The sequence below is a fragment of the Myiozetetes cayanensis genome, unplaced genomic scaffold, assembly GCF_022539395.1.
Source record: "Myiozetetes cayanensis isolate MyiCay16 unplaced genomic scaffold, myiCay2020 scf1, whole genome shotgun sequence".
In the NCBI taxonomy this organism is placed as follows: Eukaryota; Metazoa; Chordata; class Aves; order Passeriformes; family Tyrannidae; genus Myiozetetes; species Myiozetetes cayanensis.
This window is the reverse complement of record NW_026086604.1, coordinates 93,655,381-93,677,384: the sequence shown is the minus strand read 5'-3', so window position 1 is coordinate 93,677,384 and position 22,004 is coordinate 93,655,381. Positions and strand designations below refer to the sequence as shown.

At 42.3% G+C, this 22,004-nt stretch overlaps 1 protein-coding gene across 4 annotated transcripts in view; it reads right to left on the bottom strand.

Annotated features, from left to right (window-relative positions):
• KCNG2 (potassium voltage-gated channel modifier subfamily G member 2) overlaps positions 1-22,004 on the bottom strand; it is a 55,336-nt gene that overhangs the window by 5,982 nt on the left and 27,350 nt on the right. For all 4 annotated transcript variants that reach the window (XM_050308678.1, XM_050308670.1, XM_050308651.1 and 1 more), the window contains exon 2: positions 18,642-19,465. In XM_050308678.1, coding sequence (XP_050164635.1) covers positions 18,642-19,397 — 756 coding nt within the window. In that variant the 5' untranslated portion in view covers positions 19,398-19,465. The remainder of the gene's footprint in view (positions 1-18,641; positions 19,466-22,004) is intronic.

Below are 22,004 nucleotides of genomic sequence, written 5' to 3'. Positions count from 1 at the left end.
TGAGTTTTGATGTGGGAACAAACAGGAATGAAAATTGTTCCTCATTAAAGGACTACCAGTGGAGATGACTTTTGGAAGACTCTGTCTGCCTTCCCACACTCTGACACCTTTATCCTGTGTAGGTTCACAAACCTACACCTTTGCTATTTATGTCTCCAATTTTCCCCCAGAAATTACATCCCAAACGCAAATGCAGGAGCAGCCTGGCAACCTTTGTTCAGCTGAGCTCAAGAGGCTTGGGGGTATCTGAAGCTCAGGTCACCCAGTGCAGCAGAACCAAGCTGGTATCTTTGCCCATCAAGGTAAGGAAGAGCTGAAATGTGCTCCATCCAGAGCCGATGTTGGGCCCTGGCTTTTCTCCGCTCTTCCCACTATCCACAGCTGACAGCTAATGTGAATGCCAAAATGTTTATTTCCAGTAGAGTGGAGTGATAATGCTCTGCTACACAGAGTTCATTTCAACGGGATGCAACAATCCCCACTTTCAGCTAACACATAATTATCTCCAGCAAAGTGCTGGTCTTTCTCAGTATCGTTATTAACCTATTGTAAACTGAACAAGCCAGGCTCTGTCCAGAGGCTGTCCTGAGAATACGAGGGTCTGAACATGCTTTTAGGAAACAGATCTGTGCGTCAATCTACCTGCTAGAGGTCTTTTTTTCCACTAATTAAATGTATTCCTGTCCCTTTGACCATGCTTCAATTTCATCTGGTTATGACCTATTATAATCCTCATATGAATACAAAAACAGCAACAGCAAAAATGTATTTCATGCTCTTTGCACTTTGTTTCCTTCAGCTGCAGCTGCTTTTCTTTGCAGTTTTTTCCCCCTTGACTACAGCATTGGTTAAAAAAAAAAAAGCAATTTTCCTTTCTAAAACTTTTAACTATGTATTCGAGTCCACCAGATGCTGTAACTCTGCTTAGGGTTTTGAGGTTTTTTCTGTTTAATGAAATAAAACAAAAATTATCAGAAAGACACATGCACAGACAGAAAAGAAAAAAACCACTTAAGAATTAATCAACCACTGGAACACAAAAAACCCCAAGTCCTAACAAAACAGAATAGATTCCTGCCCAAAATAGGTCTGCATCAAGTCTCTATGTTCTCAAAAAAGATCGAGCTATACCAACTTGTGGCCATAAACATGATGTACATTAACAACTACATACTGCTTTTTAGTTTTTATAAGCCAAATAGCTGGCTCTAATACCACTGAACCAGACTTCTTCACCTTGTAATCTGATGGATACATTTTTATCATTACATTTCCATATCTGGCTTTCTGAAAATGGACCACAGGGAAAACAGTTGTTCTTTACAAAACATATGCTTATTTATGTGTGTACATTTGTTTCTTTCAAACAGCAAGCAGGTTGTTTTTTTTTTTTTCCCTGTGCAGAAATTACTTGAGTATGGGGAAATATCTGCAGTTGCACAGGATTTGGGGGGGGGGGCATATACTAATGTTAACTCAGGGCACAAGAAAACAAATGAAGGAAGCTTTCAGTGAGTAATTCTGTGCAGTCAAATTAAAGTAAGTCTTCTTCATTAGGATCTATAGAAATTTGCTGCCAAAAAGCCAACCGCAGTATCTCTCTTCTGGAGAAACATTTTGTTTGCCAAAGGCTCCTTTGGCAAAAGGAAAATTACAGGAAGAAAAACCGTTGTCACTGGAGTTCAAACCCAGCTGTACTCTGTATGGTCTGTCTAAAAGTTGCAGACATCTTTCAGAAACATTTTGGTTTGGCTTGCAGGGTTCCTTTCACTGGTACTTCCCCTTACTGAGCCTCCGAAAAATTCTCCACTGTGTGTGTTGTGTGACTTTTTGATCCTGCCTTTGTCCTCTAGTCTCCTGAGAAGAAATTCTGACTCTCCTCTAGATTCTTGCAAGCTTTGACACCACCTTCTAATCCCTAGGGCATTAGAAGATGTCAAAAGCCAATTCACCTCTAACCGCCCCAGATCTTGTGTTGCTTTGCACGCACGTTTTTGAACAGTCAGCAGCTCCACAGTACTTTCAAGGAAGAAGTTTAAATGCTGCCCACTTCGACCCTGCAGTGAAGATTTCCCTCCCTCAAATGCATATGTCAAGAAAAAAAGAAAGCTGAACATGAGAGGCATTGCATACGAAAGTACTTACTATAAGCTTTAAAATCATGACATTTCTAAAATGCTTCTTTTGTTCTCTTCCGCTTGCCCCTTGCTACTTTAGTCTTTTGGGTCATGCGTTTCAAGTGTTTCTCTGTGCACATCGGATCAAACTCTTTTTTAACAACGATGTAGAACTTGAAATTCTGGTGTAACTAAGATCTTGGCATCAGAGATGCGCGTTAAGGGACCTGCAGACAAAGTCCCTGAGGCTGCTGCACAAGGTCTGCCCACAGCCCCCAGTGCTGTGAGACAGTCCCCAGCCCAGAGGCTTAGGGTGTTCCCCTCGGATTTGAGTGTGAGGCTGAGCTGCCTGGTCAGTGAACATATGCAGGGTGATTCAGAGGACAGACGCTCCTCCACTACCAATTATTCAGCAGCCCAACTCTTGGAGCATTTGCTGGGTTTGGGAGAGACCCAGCTCCTGCTCCTATGCCAGCAAGGTGGCAGTCTGCAGCTGGCTCTGTCCCAGTGTGCAAGAGAGCCTGGAGCACTGGGTGCTGGGTCATTTTCCCTCCCTTTTCCCAACTGTCACTGTAAAATGACAAAGCCTTCCCTGAGACAAATTCCAGCAAAACAGCGACATTCCCAGAAACATGCCTCACCAACAAACCCCCAAGATTTTGCTCATGCTGGCACTTTCTGATGAAAGGCAATTTTCTGATGAAAAGTGATTTTCCGGTGAAAGCATCCAGATAATTTTCACAGCAGGGATGAGTGCATGACTCCTGTGATGTCACCCACTGTTGGAAGAGCAGCATCCCACCCTGCCCTGGAATGCAGGCACGATCCCCTTGCCACTGACCACCCACAGATGTGGTGATTGTAACCCAGTACATCTGCCATTAAAGCTGGGGTCAGGCTGAACTTGCAGTCAGCCCCCTCTGAGTATTTCTCGTGCTCCTGAACAAAGATGATTCAGATACTGTGCAGCCTGTCCTCAAAGCCGGCTGGCTGTGAAGTCGAAGTAGCAGTTTCTGTTTTTAAAGTCACCAAGGGGCCATGAAAGGGCCCTCTGCTTCTTGCTATACACACTTTGATCAGTAACTAAGGCTTAGTTTATGCTTCATCTTCAGCCCAGTTGCTAGCAAAGGCAACCAGAGCCTTGCCTTCAGTGGGAAGCGTTGTCTCTCATGGTGTGCAGCCATGTTATGGGCACAAGGCAGCTCTGGTACAATTGTCCCAGTACGATTGTCCCAGTACAATTTGTCTTTGTTGAGGAGAAAGGGCAAGGACATAGGCAGGAGCTACACCTGCTTACCTCTCTGAATTTCCTTTGATCCTGTGACAGCACAGTCCCAAATCACCACTTTTCAAACCCTCTCAGCCTGCCATTTTTATCCTGCCAGTGAAACTGCAAAATAAATAAACATAGAACACGAACAGGAAGAAGAGAGATGACAAAAGACAATGGGCAACTGCTAGAAGGTGACTGCAGGGTACGCTAAAATACCCAGCAAGAGTCTAATTAGCTTTTGAAATTACATTACGTGCTATTCAGATGCAGTCACACAGCCAAGGGGCTACTGAGATACAGCAACTTGCATGTGCCTTTCATTTCTGCCTCCAATTGCCCCTCTGACTTGGAACTGTGAAGCCAAATGGCTGTGTTTATAGAAAGGCTGGAGAAGGGTCTGGGAGCCAGTGGGAGGTAAGACAAGACCACATGCATGAGAACTTGATCCATGCACTGTGGTTGCCTATGACTAACCTGGCAGACTGAAGAGACAGGAGACATGGATGGCACTCCTGATCTAGGAGGCTGCAGAGGGAACCAGCTGTGTTTCCTGAGTTACTCTGCCCAAAGCAGAAGCAGCCTGCTGCTTTGGCCCATCTCAGCCCCCAACTGCACAACCAAAGTTAGACACCTGGTGTTTCTGAGCCATAAATACTGAGCCTTGAGACCTGTTCACCTGACACTCTTTCCCCTGAAAATACTGCAGATGTCTTAACAGCTGACTGCATGGACTTGGCGTGAATTGTGGAGAAAGACACACCTACCTACTGGGCAAGACTGTTATTGTCATCTTAAGTCTTTCTTCCATTTCCCTGCCTCCTTCACTTACTGTCCCTGTGACAGGCAGATATATTCTTCAACCCACTGTCCTGCTTCTTTTTGTCCCAATAGAGTTTCTGGGAAGAATGGAAAGCAGGTAAGTAGTACTACAGATGCACAAAATGCCCTTTCATTAATACCACCTTCTGAACCAGCTCTTCTCATGCCTGCAGCCACTTTCAGCACCCGTTTTTCCAAAAGCAACAGTATTTGTTAGAGGGAAACAAATGTTATCTGGCTCTGCTTTATGGAGGAGCAACCAAAAACTAAAATCAGCAAGAAACACATAGAGAATAAAACAGATCATAAAATACCTATGAAACAGAACACCATAAAAATGCCTGATGCCTATCAGGAACAGCACAGTACCTCACCCAGAGAGTCTGGGGGGGTGAAATGTCAAGACATCCAACGTCTTAAAACTCCCTGGACTCTGTGACCATGTCTGGGAGCACCTTGAGGGAACAGCATGTTCTCCAGCCGCCAGCTGCTACTATCTTCCACTCTGATCACACCACACACCAGTGGAGAGGGGCTATCCTATAACTTAAGGAGGAGCGATATACCCTGGGTAGCATTTCCTTTGAGGATACTTGTTGAGACTCTGCTACATTCTTACTGCCTGGTGACCTCCTTCTGGGCTACTATTCTCTTCACTTTGTGTTTCTTTGGTTTGTAATCTGCTTCACCACAATATATACGCAAAGCTCCTCAATCTGTGTGTTTCACCCTTGAAACAAGCATTGATACCAATTCCTTCTTGATTACCAAACACACCCTGTAAAACAACGAACACTTGTATCTGAAGCTTGCTGACAGGTCCCATAATACATGTGAAAGATTTGATTTGTTCAGGAACCAACCATGTTCAACAAAGTAGATTCAAACTGGAGTGAGTTGGGACAGTAGCCCAAAGTTACTTGGATGGCTAGTGGAATAGAAAACCTGTCTTAAAAACAGACAATTAAATGCATTTGGCATGGTTACCATCATCAAATGAAGGCACACATGTTTTGTGTCTATGAATATACCAAGGGAATGAAGAGAAGCACTGTTCAGTGGCTGTCAAATGTTCTCATTCAGGTCTGTCTGGACCTGCTGAAAGTACTGCTATATCCATCTACTTACTACCTGTCTGTTAACAATCCACAGCTCAGAGATCTTTTAAGATAAAGCTTCTCGGTTTCTGGGAATGGTGATGTTGTAGTTGCCCTGACAACAAGGGTCTGCACTCACCTCCGAGGACCCCTCCAAGTCCTACTTGCCTATAATGTTCAACTGGCAAAGGAAATGATGCACTTGTTGCTGCTGGAGCTGCCCCTCGGGGTCTGAGCCAGACCACAGCCCCTAGGGCTTGCTTGTCTTTGCCCTGCAGCATGCCTCCCTGTGGGAGACACCCACGGGTGACACAGCTGTCCAGGTGCACCCACAATTCCTGCACAGCCTGCTGTGCTTGGACCAGGCACGACCTGCCCAGCCTGGCCTCAGGGGGCTCTTCAGCACAGAGGATTTGTTTATGAGAGTCACTGCCAGGCAGAGAAGCAGTAAGGCAAGAAAAAAAAGAGATTACTTCACAAAGCCACGGTGTCCTGCAAAGAACAGCTTCAATTTAGAAACATTGATGTTCTTAGTATTTCTGACTAAAGTTACCTTGGAATTTTCTATTTCCAGATTTCCAGAATGTTTTTCTTTGGTTTGGCCTATTTTTTCACTGAAATTGAAAGTAAAAAAACCTCAAGAGAATAATGAAGCACCAGGAGCCTCCTTGCTGGCAAGCATCCCCCTCTTCCCCTGATTTTACACAAACCAGAAATCTTCCTGCTCAGTGCCCTCCCTTTTCTAGCTGTGATAGAGTCATCAGAGCCTTAGAAGCTACAATGTTGTGGTTTTTTTAAAAATCCAATATCTGTAAATTTAAGAAAATGCTTCATCTTGAGCTTTCACGTGAAGAAGCCCAGTTACATTGCAACATACCAAACCTGATTTCTGAAGAATTGTATTTTCTATCCTAGTGCTCTGAAAACAAGATAGACTCAGTTCTCACTTGGAAAAACTTGAACAATGGCACTTGGCACTTACAGCACACCTGCTCCTCAGAGATATGGCAGGATTGCAGAAATAAAGATGAGGGTTATCTCCCGTAAGTGGCAGCATAAATCAAAACACTGCAGAACCAGAGCAGGGACAGAGTTCTTGCCAAGGGCACTTAGGAGAAGTTGCAAACAGTTTCCCGAAGGAATGACAATACCTACACCCCACACTCCTCTGAAAGGACCAGCCCAAGAGAGACAGGGATATGTGACAAAGCAGTAGCATTTCCAGTGCTTTCACACCTACCCAGCACCTGCGAAAAGGCGATGCTGTGGTGGCACCTGGCTGTGCTCACAGATACCTGCAGATGTACAGCGCCTAGAACTGTGGTCTTCCTAAGCACAGCATCCTCTTCCTCTTTCTTCTCCTCAAGTTTGTCTCACAATAAAAAAGAATTTCAGTCTTGTTCTCCCTCTCTCTCTCTCTCACTTACTAATCATATTAAAAGAATAACTGACTCTTAAGAGCATTTTAAAGTACATATTCCCTCTCATTTCTTCCAGTTTCTCCGTTCTTTCAGCCCCTGTTTTTCAAGCTCTTATCCTCCTGCCTCCCACTCACTGTTAGTTCCATTTTACTGACCCACATTAATTTTTCTGGTTCCTGCAACCCTGTAACCTGATGTAAGAGTTGGGGGTGCCTGGTTTTTTTTCTTGGAGGAAAAGAGGACAGAGTCAAGCTTACCATTTCCCTTTAACTTTTTTTTTTCCAAACCTGTACTCCCCCCGCTCACTTTCCCTTTATACTCTTATCTGAAAGCAAGTGAAGGATTTGCCTATGTTGCCTGTGGGTAGATTTGCTTTCCTGCTGGTAGCAGCTCAGGCGCAGCTGGCAGTCATCTCCCACATAGCCCTTGCACTGAAAGGCTGGAAGTTGTGCTGCTGCACTTGCACAGAGGATGGATTTTTACAAGGTGGATCTGACCACAGCAAAACCACACACCCTCTCATATTCTCTCTTCCTGCTCAAGGCAACATTAAAAACAGTGCTTTCTGTGACAGCAGTGCAGAATATAAGAACCTACCTTAAAATACTCAATATTTCTACTGTGTATGAAGGCCACTAGCTGCAGACTGGGAGAAAATATCTGCAGTGTCTGCTTACAGGCAGTCAGTGCGGAGACCTTTTGGGAGGGTGCTGCAATTTCTCTTCTCATCATCTCTATCCAGTGTAGCGTGTGCCAATTTTCCAACACGGCTCAGGATGCATTGGATGGCTGAGACCTTCACACTGTTTTCTGTATTTCCTATTTGAATACAGGCTCAGGAAATGAGATGGAGCAGAGGGAAAGGGACTGTTTGTGTGTGTGGATGCGTGTGACTGTAGGGAAAGCTGAGGGTAGAGCGAGTGAACCATCAGAGGGGTAGGCTGGCACATATCCTGGTGAACAGCCCATTCTGGCTGGGGCTAAGCCCCACCAGTAGCATGTCCCAGCCCCTGTGGCACACCCTACAAACACAGTCAGTGCTGAACTAAGATACCTTGGTTAGGATGCTGCTTTCACTGGACCAGGCTCATGCCATGTCACTCCTCTTCAGACAACTTCCAGGCTTCTGAGTTTTTTCTGGCTGCCCTCACCTTTAATCACAATTATGAACTGTCACTGCTTATTTCATCTTCCAAATGCCTTCAGGCCTGAATATGCATGAGGACCAAGGAAGTTCCAGACATACAGCATCATCCTCACAGGCACCTCCTGCACCAGCGAGTCAGGGACAGGAGGGCAATTGCTCACCACCCTGTAAGGTCAGAGAAGGCTCTTGAGCTGATCCCCTGTGGAGCAGAGGATCTTGCCAAGTGGCCCATGAATCATATGCATGGCTTCAACTGAGCTGAGTTGTAATGTTTAGAAAGACTGACAGAATGTATTTAAAAACTCTATGAGATGTATGCAAGCACGTCTAGATAACTGGTTTCCATTGTTAATTACCCACACAGTAACATATTTTAATTTAGAGCATGAGTCTGTCTAGCCGCAGCTTTCAGTTATTGTTCACTGTTGCCCACAGACATTCTCTTATTGTGATTCTCAGTACATTAAAACCTCTTCTATTGTCTCATTATAAAGCAGAACTTTCAGACTTTAAATAATTTTTTCAACTGCCTGCTTAATGGATACCAATCTGGACAGTATCTAAAGCCTCACACTTTGTCTCTTAACTAGCATGTCAGATGGGAAATTGTGTACAGTCAGTAGTTTACCAGGGTCTCCAAATCCTTAGAGTCCCCACTTTCCAAAGGACTCTTTTGTCCCAGGGCCTTTAGGCTTTCTGTGCTTAGAGGTTGTACTCTCTGCTGATGGCCATGCAGTTACCTTCCCATGTTCAAATCAGTTCAGCTAACTGTGCCAGATACTTCTAATGTGTCATTTCCTGTACATTTCATTCAAAATTGCTTTATCTTTTCTCCCAGATCACCAGCAGAACACCTAAGTAGCTCTGAGCCAACACCAGAGACACTTGCATGCCTTTCTGCATGCACTGTCACTGGATGATGATGTCTCATGTTGGTTTTCTGCTACTACGAAGATCAAGAGAAATTTTTTAAACATTTAATACGGAAGATAAGTTTTTGAAACATGCCTTTTTCTTAAGGAAGAATGTTATGTAGCACCAGTTCCAATGTTTTACAGAACTACTTACATCAGAAGTTATTTTCTTTTGAAAACTTTATAACCTGAAAAAAATTATACTAAGTTTGATTAATGTTCTACATAGACTACAATTAACTATGCTCTCATCCTCAAAAATGTGGCTGATTGTACTCAGTACCATCTTTTTGATGTTTTTACTTGGAGCTAATACCATGCTTACCTTTAGAAAATCCAACAGCCCCTAAAGTTTTCACCTGGTACTTTCTCAAACCTTTATTTAAAAATTATTGCAACAAATTGTGTAACTTCCCCCTCCCCCCATTTGTATACCACTCTTCTAACACAATTTGTCTTGAATCTAAATGTCTCCATGGACACTGCAGCAAGCCCCCAATTTAAAAAACTTTCATATTTCATCTCAATTGCCACATTTTAAGCAATGAAAATGCAAGCATTTATAAAGTTGAATGATTTAGTGCAATTTTTCTAAGTGCCACACACATGAATCAGCTCATTACCTCAGCCTAGCTATATGAGGTCTAGCCAAATGTAAATCTGTTTGCTTTCTTTCATTCCAAACCTCCAGAATTGAAAGCAACATATCCTGGAGCTCTGAGATGAAATTTCCAGATGATATTTTTATTACAAATAAATGAACAATTTCTATCTTTCAGAACACTGGGACTGTGCTCAATAAGCCCACAGAGCACAAGCTCTCTTGCAAAAGTCAGTGGAGCAATCTATGGAGTACAAGAAGCTGTGCTGTACCCCCAGGATGTTACACAGCAGGCTCTGATGAGCAGCTATAGTAATTTTATAAACATGTCTGGAGGCCAAGTTACTATTATCATGAGACTGCTCCGGAGACCCCCTGGATGATTTACCTGGAAATCTGGAGAATAAACCTATTGGTAGGTATAGATAGCTTAGGTGGTGGAACCAGGGATATTCAAAGAAATTAAACATGGGGCATATTTTGCTGAGTGAGCCACATTGCACCAAACGTAAAGCAGTTAACAATGTAACAAAGTTACCAATGTTCTTATGAAAGAGTTTTAACTGTTTAATTATTTACCAGTAATGTTACATTGCAGCATACTTATACAATATTTAACAGAAGACCCAAGCCTGCTATTTATTAATGAGAAGATATTCTGTAGACTAAAAGAGTTCACTGGCACAGAATAAAGTTATTAACAAGTCAACAGGAATTTTATTTTAGTCAACTCTTGCCTCATCTCCAAGTAATTTTTTTTCCTTTTTTTTTTCCTTTCTAACCCTAAAACACTGTAGAGACTCTCAGGTGGCTCCCAAAGTCTATATTGTTACCTACTGTCCTCTAAATCTTATCTTCCAGGGAAGCTCCTTGACCCATTTTCTCTTTACTTAGGAAAAACAACCCAATAGAAGATGCTGCAAGTTGTTAAGAGCCAGGCATGAACAGCTTTAGGCAGTGACCTTGCTGAAAGGGGGAATTTTGAGCAGAAGGTCTGCAGGCTCACTGAGGGATTCTGTGTAAACACGTTCCACAGTGCTGTGTCCCCACCCACAATCCAAAAGCAACTCTTAGTGAAAGAAAATACAGCATTCCTCTTAACCCTCCTGATACAACAGAGAAAGATTTTCTTACTGGGACCATGTTTCCTTTATCTTCTCTTGAAGAAGCTACCACGATGGAACAACTAGGTGTGTTTGTTAAAGTTTAGAGAGCTTTAGTGAAGCAGGAAGGGTGGATTGTGGATTTTTGGGTTTTTTTTTCAGTAGTGGAAGAACTGCAGAAAGTAATTTCTTTTTTTCCCAAGAGGTGCCAGGTAAGAACTCTCCATATATAATCATAACTAAATATAACCTGTTGTTATCGAACACTCTGTCTACACAACCAATAACAAGAATAATCCATCACTCCTTCAAACGTTTTCTGTTCATTACCAGCTTAAGGCAGCCTTGCAAAGGGAAGGCCTACCTTTGACAAGAGCTGGCAAAGCTGGCATGTGGTGTGCTATTTGACCAGGGGGCTTCCAGGCAGCTGGGGTCCTGGGCAGTGGCAGTCAGAGCTGGTGCAGTGGGCAGTGTGCTGCGCAACAGTGATGCTGGAGACTCACAGCAGCAAATGTGTCTCCCTGGTGTGTGAAGAGAGCAATCCTGCACTCGGTAATACACAGATACTGAGAAATGCTCTGTATAACAGCTGTATGTGGACAGCCAGTAAAGGACAGATTTAGATTGAGATCCATAAAGGATAGACTGATACATGCCTTCTTTTGCATTAAGAGCTGTATCGTTCAGATAGCCCACAGACAAGCACAGTTCCCAGTAAAATGATCAAAGGACATGATCACCACTTCCTGATATTTGCAAAGAACTTTCTGCAGTTAGTCTTATAAATTCCATGGGAGTCAGATAAAAGGTGCATACCACTCCAAAAACCCTCACAGAACTTGACATTTAAGTTTTAGATTGAGCAGTACAGAGGTTCTTGACTCCTTGACTTTAAAGCTGTCTGTGTGGCACACAGAAGCAACATCACTTTATCAAACCCCATCACTCTCAACAGCTTTCAGACAAACCAGAAGTGTCTGAAAGACAAATTGCACAGCAAATTTCTCTGACCATCAGAGAGGAGCTGGGAGAGGAGCTATGATGACTCAGACTTGCAAAATTTGTAGTTACTCCTCAGTTTCAGACTCTAAGGATATCATACAGTAATTTCATCTTGCATGAACTAAGTTGGTCAAACTTGTAAAAAGAGTTTCCTTGGTTAGAAACATAGCTTGCAGACTGAGGCACAAAGAGTGTGCCCATGTACCTGAACACCAGGTAGATGTAGTTTTTATTTCTGTTATTATGATTGTCATAGACATTAAGATGTTCTGTCACAAAGCATTCACAATCTAAGGGCAGGATTACACAAAACAGGAGATGGAACCAGACAAAGCCAATTGAGAACCTCAACAAGAAAGCAAACTTTTGCATATTGCCAGTGACTGAAGCCATGGGTAAAAGATGTTCTCAGGGCTTGTAATTTGTTATGTGTTACCATTTTGATTTAAGTGCTATCTGAGGAGAAAACCTACTTTAAGCTTGTGAAAGGAAATAAAAAAAAAACAAACACCGTACTTTTAGTTAAAATACTGTTCTGCAGTGCTCTTAGTGCTGCATCCCTTAAGCAAGGGCATGTGAATGTGAAACTGAATATGAATCTCATGTGTCTATAGGAACTCCCTTGTGCACGATGTAGAAAAGGCAGGTGACAATTGCAAGTGAGTCATTTGGTCTTTCCCTGGCTTCCAGCCAGCTGTGGCCTGAAGTGTCTGGAGCAAACACAAAATGCAAAAAGGATCAATATAGGGCACAGGTACAGTAGATCAGTTCAGATGCCAAAACTGGTGATACTGTTACAGCTCATAATTTTTGCATTTAAACAGCAGAGCTGAGAAAACGATAGAACGAATTCTCAGATGATCCCTGGGGATATTAGTTAGTCCAATTCCCCAAGATTCTTTTTATAAAAAGTCACCCTCAGTGCCTATACACTATAAATAGTTATCTGTAATACCAGCAGGGAGATTTTTTTTTATTAATACATGTTTTTTGTTGACTGTGCTGTAATTTCTAGAACAGTTTATTCCACAAAGAAAGGAAAAACACAAGCTGCAATTTATTAAGGCTTTCATTCATGAAAACAAACCATCTATGAATCACATGAGGCTCTAAGTTAAAATCAAGGTCTTGTTATCACGTGCAGAATAACAATTGAACAGTCAGAGGAGAGAGAAAGTGGTAAAAATGAGCTCTCCAGTAATGAAGAGCTTAATTCCAGAGTCTCATCAGAGTGCCATTTTAGGCACCACCAACAATTGTTTTACTCCCTTACATTACTTTTCACCAAAATAAGTAAATGATTTAATGTCAAAATGTGTTATCCCCACCTAGAAGTATCCCAAACTGCAAGAGTTTTGAGTTAAGATAGTATTCAACAAAATGACATTTCTGACACACTGAGGACCTGAATCTTGTTCGTGTTCCTATTTAGGTACCTATTTAGATTACAAACCTAATAAAATCAATAATTATAACTACAGAATCACAGAATGGCTGAGGTTGCATGGGACCTCTGGATATCACCTGGTCCATCCCCTTCTACCTGCTCAAACAGGGCTACATAGTTGTCCAGGACTATGTCTAGGCGGCTTTTGATTATCTCCAAGGATGGATACGCTACAACCTCCCTGGGCAACCTGCACCAGTGCTTGGCCACCCTCACAATGAAAAGGTATTTCAGAGATAAATGCCTGTGTTTGGGTCCATCACCTCTGGTCCTGTCACTGGACACCACTGCAAAGAGCCTGGTTCTGTCTTCTGTGAGCCCTCCCTGCAGATATTTCTACACACTGATCAGATCTCCCTGAGCCTTCTCTTCTCCAGTCTAAACAGTCTCAGTTCTCACGGCCTTTTCTATAGGAGAGATGCTCCAGCCCCTCCATCATCTCCATGGCTCTACATTGGACTTTGTCCACTATGCCTGTATCTCTCTTGCACTTGGGGACCCAGAACTTGACACAGAGCTCCAGGTGCGGCCTCACCAGCACTGAGCAGAGAGGAAAAACACCTACCTCGACCTGCTGGCAATACTTTGCCCAGGATATCAGTAGCCTTCTTTGCTGCAAGGGCACATTGCTGGCTCATGGTCAACTTGGTACCCACCAGGACCCCCACGTCCTATTCTGCTGAGCTCCTTTCCATCTGGATGACCTCCAGCATGTACTGGCGTGAAGGGCTGTTCCTTGCCAGGTGCAGAACTCTGCATTTCTCCTTGCTGAGCTTGCTGAGGTTCCACAGGCTTCCTAAGCCCATCTCTCCAGCTTGGCAGCAGAATGACAGCAGAACTGTCTGGCCTATCAGTCACTCGCTTAAAGTTCCTGTCATCAGCAGACTTGTTGCAGGTACACTCTGCTTCATCCTCCAGGCCACTAATAAAGATGTCTAGCAGGACTGGACCCAGTACAGACCCCTGGGGTACGCTGTTTAGTTAGTGGCCTCCAACTAGACTTCGTGTCACTGATCACCATGCTCAGGGCACGGCCATTCAGCCAGTTTTCAATCCACCCCACTGTCTGCTCATGCACCCCTTACAGCAACAGCTTGTCTATGAAAAGCTATTGAGAATCATTATACAAGACTCTCTTAACCTTGTCTGAGATTACTTCTGTGTGTACCTTTGTGAAATGAAATCCTTAGTCACAAGATTGTTTAAAACACACATTCACGATTTATCTATTCCCCACCCTCGACATTATGAAAGTTGAAGAACAGTGTGTAAATTAAGCTTAGAAGGTTAAATGGGTTTGGGCTTCTTTATGAGCTATTATTAACTTCATTATTTATAAATCTCTCTTTTTGTTGTAATGTTCTTTAGCTGAAGGTTATTGAACTGTAACTTCCTATCACAGCATCTTTAATTAGGCTAGCTTTTCCCAATACGTTATGAAGCACAGTGAAGAAGGAACTGTCACAGAATCACAGAATATGCTGAGTTGGAAGGGACCCACAAGAATCATTGAGTCCAACTCCCGGCCCTGCACATGACCATTCCCAAGGGTCACATGATGTGCCCAAGCATATCATCCAAATGCTTCTTGAACTCTGTCAGGCTCGGTGCTATGACCACTTCCCTGGGGAGCCTCTTCCAGCACCCAACCACTGATCTGCTTCTCCTATTTTACACTGTGGTACTACAAATGATTGAGCTCATGCCTATAAATGCTTTTGTGAAACAGGAGAAAATGTTTGGTGTTAATGCCTGAGTTCACTATCTTTTCTTCTGTGATGAGGAAGGTTGTCTAACAAAAGAAATAAGATTTCTTCTTCAGATAGAAACAGTCGACATTTCTGTTTTTAACAAGAAAAAAATGAAGAGTTTAGTATAATGACCATCTGGCTTCCAGTTGAATCTCTCAATGTGTTTTGGTTGTTCAGCTCCTACAGTGTGTTTAGAGCTTTTGCTGTAATGTATCCCCAACTGGTTTAAGACTCCTCTGATGTATTAGCTGCTTTCCTTAAGTCACTCAATGCCTGCCATTTGTTTACAGAGTTGAGAAGCCCACTTAAAGGTATCATGTGCCTAAAATGCCTTAAGGATACTCTATGCCTCTGGATATTTTTATGTCTTGGAGATGTCTTCTGTGGTGGTCTTGAAAGAACTCATTGACTGAGGGCTCCTACTGTGATTCTGTCTCAGCAGATTTTACCTTCAGAGAAGACTTTTCACCATTAAATCTAAATCTTACATAGAAATCTCCCATTCTGAAAATTTTGAAATAAAAAAAATTATCATTAGCTTATTACTTTACACAGAAGAAAGTGACTGTCTTCACAGATTTGTTTTCTTTATACATTTGAAATGTCCCTTTCCTGAAATTTCCAGAAGCAGCTATTATACATATTACTGGATCAGTGTATTTTTTTTAATTTAATCAGGAAATAAAAGCTAAATGAGAAAAAATTGACAAAATATATGTCCTAGTTCGGTAAGTAAAACATAATTTAGTATCTGATTCTGTTAACTTTACTGATAATTGTGCAGCATCTGAAACACATGATACTAATTCCCAAAAAGAGTATTCACTCAAGGTGAATCAAGGTGACCATTAGTAAGAGCAAGACATATACAGTACAGGGGAACACGATCCTTCCCATTCTTGTTAAACCACTGGGGATTGCAACTGTCATCCAGAACATCTGGACCATTTAATAAAGTTAACAAAATGTATGATCAAGTCTTCTGCTGTATTTTAAAAGAGACAGGCAGGCACCTTAGATAATTTCCTCACCCACTTGGTCATTACTTCTAACTATCATGGTCCCACGATTGCATCTTGTGTGAGGTCATTTACACCTCTGCCGGACATCACTGGGTGTAACAGCTCATCCATTCAGAAGGCATTTAAAGGATCAGGGTGTGGAAAATTGCCCTCCCCAGAAAAACCCCAGCATGAGCTTTTTCATGATTGGTTCCTCTGTCTTTCCCTGAAGCAATAACAGGAGAGATAGATGGCACATGGAGCTTTTGTTTTCTGTAAAAACACCAGCTCAAGGAAAAGGTCACTGTTTGTTAGCCAGCGCACCCACGACAGCTCTGACACAGAATCATAACAACGGTAATGCCAGCCACAAAGCCTGGAAAATGTACACACTGAGTATGGTGTGTCCTTGAAGAAGTATTTACTATTTGTTTGTTTCTTAGTCAGGAAGGATGCACATCCATTTTCTGCTTGTTAGGAGACTGCACAACCAGACCAAAGAACTAATGCTGGGCACAAATTTTAATCTAGGTACTGGGACACAGCTCAGGATGATTAACATGAATTTGAACTCACATGAGCTCTCTGCTCTCCACACCTGTTACTTGAAGAGCTGCACCGGCTTGCTAAAAGCCACATAGAGAGTACACACAAGGAGTTTGCAGCCTAGGTCTCTGACCCTACAAGTGATTCCATGTGGGCAGATGCCTGGCTCCTTATCCAGCCAGAAGCGATCCTTCACCTGTCCCCTGGGCAAGAGAGTCACCTTTGTCTCAAACAAAATAACCCTTTCCAGTCTGTCCACAGACCTGTGCAAAGGGCAGAACGAAGACTATCTGCAGGAGCTCTGCGTTTTTAGAATTTAAGGACACAGAAAAATGTAGGAGAATTTATTCTGATCTTCTCTGCATTTCACCTTTGTAACTTGATCTGCGATTGGTAATTTACTTTTGATTGAAGTAGAGTGTGTTTAGCTGAAGGCTACCTACCAGGAGGGCACTGAGCTTTGAACTGAAAAAGTCTAAAAATACAAAATTCACTAATTCTCTTCCTAGTCTGTCCCAGTAATTAATCGCCGTGGTATTAAATATTGGCATATAGTTTCCCATATGAATTTCCCAGGATTCAGCTTTTAATGCATCATCTTGATTAATTTAAAGGTCTTTTAGATGATACAGTAATCCTCCCATTATAAAAAACCACTTATGTGCTTAATTCACTCACCTTCCTTCTAATAATGTAAATTAACTGAAATGTTTAAGTTTCTTACTGTATGGCATTTTCTAATGGTGCCAGCATACCAAGAAATCCAGGCCTCTTTCATAATCTTGCTTTATCCTCACTGTTACCCTGCTCCACCCAACAGAACATTATGGACCTAGTATTATGACTCCCTATTTATGTTTAGACCATTAATAACAATATAAGGTGCCTAACCTTTGGGAATTCTAAAAGTAATTGCTCAGCTCTCAGTTAAACCCAGGAACATCCGAACACTAAATACACCTCAGTTTTCAACAGTAAAATATCCCTTGTGCTTAGAATTCCAAGAGACTGGAGAACTGATGGTTAGTTACAGTGAAAGGCATGTGTTTTGGAAATGATATTTCTTTTAAAATTATTAGGACAATATAGTGTTAATTAGTACCCAGTACTACTGCCCTCAAATTTTAAACCATAAAAAACCTCTAAAACAGAGATCTTATAATAAATCATATATCAATTAACATACCAAATGTTTTATCTTTTTATTTGGCTGCTACTGAGTGAATCTGATTCCAAATCAAAATACTTAGTTGATATGTAACCTGAGCAGATCTGGCAAGCAAAGTGTGGATTTAACTGCACGAGGTAATCAGTCAAATGCAGAGGTCTCTCTGCAGTGGCTGGACCCATCTTCCATCAGCATACATTTTATTTCCAGTGCAACAAAACAGTAAATGACCACTAGTGGCACTGGGGGACGACCTATCCAGCCCCTGCATGATGGCACACAGGGAAGAGAGTGCTGCTTCCAGGAGAGCTCAGCCTTTAGCTGAGAGGCAGAGAACTTCATGGGGTGAAGTATTGTCTTAGTAAGTTCAAAACCACATTTAATGACCACGGGGCTGGGAAATAAGCCCACACATTTAGTGTCAAGCTTGGACTTGGGTAAAACTAGAGAGGCCATGAACTCTTCAAAACATCCCCACCTCACAGACCCCTTAGACTGCGTTTCAGCCCACATGTAAATGAAACATGATGTCCTCCTCTATCATTTCTCAGATAAGCCTCACTGGCCTACATAGAATTAATCCTAGGAAAGTGAACTGCTTGCACAAAAAAGGGACTAAACCCTTAGGAAATTTGGCGAACTAAAGAATAAACAAAGTATATGTAAGATTTGATTTTCAAGGGCATAAATCATCCACAGCTTACACTTGAGAATAGTAAACACATCTGAAAATTGGGACAATTGCTCTGTTTCTGCTGTTAAGTTGCTGCTTCAGCTTCCTTGGCCTTTATCTCACCCTATAACATCAAAATACTTTAGATATGGGTTTTACACTGGGGTACTGAGAGTTCATTCAAAGTGTTAAAGTACCCTTAGGGAAAATTGCTCTGTTAACTCTAAACCTAACCTCGAAACATTAAGCCACAAGCAAGGCTGATTTTTATCCCCACAATAGCTGTTTTGTCATCTGGTTAGAGATGTCAGAAAACAAATCTGTTGGGTAAAACTATCCACTGGTGTGAACTGACAGAGCCGTTCTGGCAAGGCAGCATTTGGCCCAATCTTCCCTCAGTTTGAAGTGACATAATGCTTTCTGTGCTCCACCCCAGACAGCCCTCCACACCTTACGTACTGAATGCAATACCTGCATATTTGCTGGAATGATTTTGCCTGTCACCTTCCCTGAGGAGACAAAATGCAAAACGCGCTTTACTCCAAAAAAAGCTGCACTCACCCGATCTTCTTCTTCTCTGACATCTGGCATGGTGCTGATGCAGAGGCTGACTGCAGTGATGGCAACAAAAGAGATTGAAATACAAGCAAAGATCTTCCCTGGTATCCCTGAGTGGGGATTCTCCACCATATCCCTGAGCTTCCTCATGCACAAACTCAATCGGCTACTGTCCTGGAAGGCACATTGCGCAGTTTCACTAAATACCATCTCCCTTTCAAACAGCCTGGCCTCAGCTGCCTCTTCCTCTTTCTGCCGCAATCTCTTTTTACAGCACCACTCCAGGTGGTCCTCTTCTATCCCCCAGTACACAAGCTCCTCCTGGAAAGAAAGAGCGCACATCTCCCTGAGAAGCCTCAGCTTCCCAGCTGTCAGGAAAGTCATGATTGTCCTGAAGGCACTAGGGTTACGGTCAAAAAAAAATTCATTGCAGCTAACATCATAATCATCGCAGATGTTCATGATCTCATCATAGTTGTTGCAAGACTTTAGCTTCCCGAGCCTGGTCAAGGGGCAGTTCTCCAAGGTGGTCCATGGAACTTTGTATTTAATACCGCCTACATTGATGATCACAAACCTGGACCTGTCATCCAGGCGGGCTAAGCAGCATAAGTCTTCTCCGGGATGCAGAAGTTTGGCCTTTTTGTAGAAGAATCCTTTCTTGGTTTGCACTTCACACAGGTTTTCCAAGTTGTTGAAGGAGTAAGTGCTGAACTCAGGATCTGCATTCCCAGTGAGTAATGCCATTTCGTGATACATCTGCTGAGTCCATAGGAAGGTTGAGGCTACTCAAACAAAAGCATCTGAAGCTTGACCAGAAAGTCTACCTGTAAAAAAAGAATTTTAAAATTACAATAAAAGTAGGACATTGTTAGATGATAAACTATCCTATCGTCTGAGCTCCAAGAAACTTTTCTCCATGACATTATTTTTCCCCCTGTTATTTTAGGGGTTTCTTTGCTAGATAGTTGCTTGGAGAAAGAACTTGAAGTACAATCAGGTCAGAAGCCACGTTGATACTTCAAGAGGGTTTAGTCAGTGAATGAATTTACGTTTTAGCAACTTAATAAAGAGACTTAGTTGTAAATTTTTTATTGTTATTTTGGCCCATCTACATAACGTTTCTATTACAAAAAGCCTACAGTGTGAGAACAAAACGGGCACCTACAGTACAGTCAGAAATGTAAATGCAGAAATGTGGGTAATTCCCAATTTAAATTCACCATGTCTAGGTAGCAATAACAATGAATACCTGGGAGCTGAGAATCCAGCCTGCAGCCAGCACCCAGGTTTGGGTGCTTGAATCTCCATAGTACTATGGAGATTCATTACCACTGGTACCCCAGCTAATTGGATTAAAGTGATATTAGGAGTATCTACCTGAGGAGCCCCACTTCTAAAGGTAAGCTTTTGTTCTACGCTGGGGTACCTGCCTTCCTGACTACTGACATCTCCGGTAGGAAGGTGAGAATGTTGTGTCTGAGCTGAAACCAGAGCTTGCCCGGGACCCTGGAGCTGCTGGAGGCTCTTCTGTGAGTTTGGCTGTGGGAGATGGAGGGGGTGCCAAGCAGCCTGGCAGCAGCTCTGAAATGAGAGATCAAACCTAAGAATGAAGCTGAGCTGGAAGTGATCTGGTTGCTGCTCTTACTTCTGGATAGCACAGAACCAAACTGGTCACATTTAGCAGGAATTGTGCATATTATGTGTAACTCTGGGATTTAGCTTGTGCCTTCTGCTTACCCCTCCTTCACCACACCACAATCCACACTGCTTCCTTACTTTCTCTAAAGCTCGTCACCCACATTCTTCAAAGCAGTCTCTCTGAATCAGTACCGGGGATGTCTTTCTGAAATCCTGCTATGTAATCACACTTGTGAATCACCCAAAACGTCCCAAATTGCTCAAATACAAAGTAGGAAACAAAAAATCAGTGTTGGACTATTGGGATTCCACACAAAAGACCTGGACTGAGAATGGATGCAGTGATGGGGAACAATCTTAACCAGGGGAGGTAAAAACTTTACAAGTTGACAAAAGATAGGAGAAAAAGCTGAGTAGTGAAGGATTAGACTGATATAATTGATGACAGGATGAGGCAGTAACTCCATAATTTATAAGCAACAATCTCCGATTCCCTCTGAATCTCATGCCTCAGCTGGGTGAGAACAACAAACTAGTGGGTGCCAGAAAAAAATCAGAGAGCACACATATTCAAACACATTCCCAGAGGAGCATCTTCCTTCATCTGTAATCAGCACACTAACTCTTAACTCATTAGATTTAGTCAAAATGATCTCTGACAGAGAGTGGTGAATACTTGCTACTATAGCACTGAATCACCCTCTGAATATTCTTACCAACCGCACTCAAACAACAGTGCAATAACAGTGCTTCAACATTTCTGTGAGAACTCACTCACTGAATTTTAGAATGGCATTCACACTGGATATCTGCAAAAGGTCAGGAAGGTTGGTTTATATACAAAAAACTACAGTCACCTAGAGATACTTTTCAGCACTCTGAAAACTTCAGAAGAGCTAATGATGCCTAAATCTCTCCAATTTCACTTCAGGGAAAAGAAATAATTGTTTGAACATCTGTTTATACAGGGTAACATGAGCAAGCCCCTTCACCTGGCTAAGGGCCAGTGAAGGCCAATAGGAGCAACACACTTTTATGGTGCTTCTACAGCACAGGCTAGAGTGCAGCTGGAGTTGCAAATGCTGCAATGAGTGAGCACTGTCAGCACAGAATATGTTTTAAGGATTTAGTCTCTTGTTGCTTTCTGTTGATAAAATATTCGCTGCCACTACTGAGGACTCTGTGTTTTTGTTTTCATGCCTCACTTGTTCTACAAGTCAACAGACTAAAAGTGGTTTAAATTGTTTTGACAACAAGGCCAGGATTTGCTTTTCTCCTCTCCCCCGTGTAGCAAGTTGCTGCATAAAGGGGCCAGATATATTTCACAGAATTATTTTGAATCTAATCTTACATGCACTTCTTCCTCCTTCTAAGCAGCAGCTAGCTCAATGTGAAAATCTGTAAGCATGTTGTTTGCTGTAAAATCTCTGAATCTCTGAATCTTTTGTTTTGAACGTGTGGACATAAAATGACATTGGTTAAACATAAAGCTTAAGGAAGGAGTTGCTACTTTTTTTCGGTTTTTTGTATTGTCAGTGGATCAACAGATAGAGAGAAGTAGTTAGGGATAGTATTGTCTGTGGTTTAAGTGGTTGATTCTGGACAGTACCAGGTGCTGGAGTTTAGTTACCACGGTGAATTTTCTGACATCATACTTCAAGATCCCAGAATCCATACTAGCATGCCTTATTAGTTGGCAGCATTTGTTTTGGAAATCTCAGATTA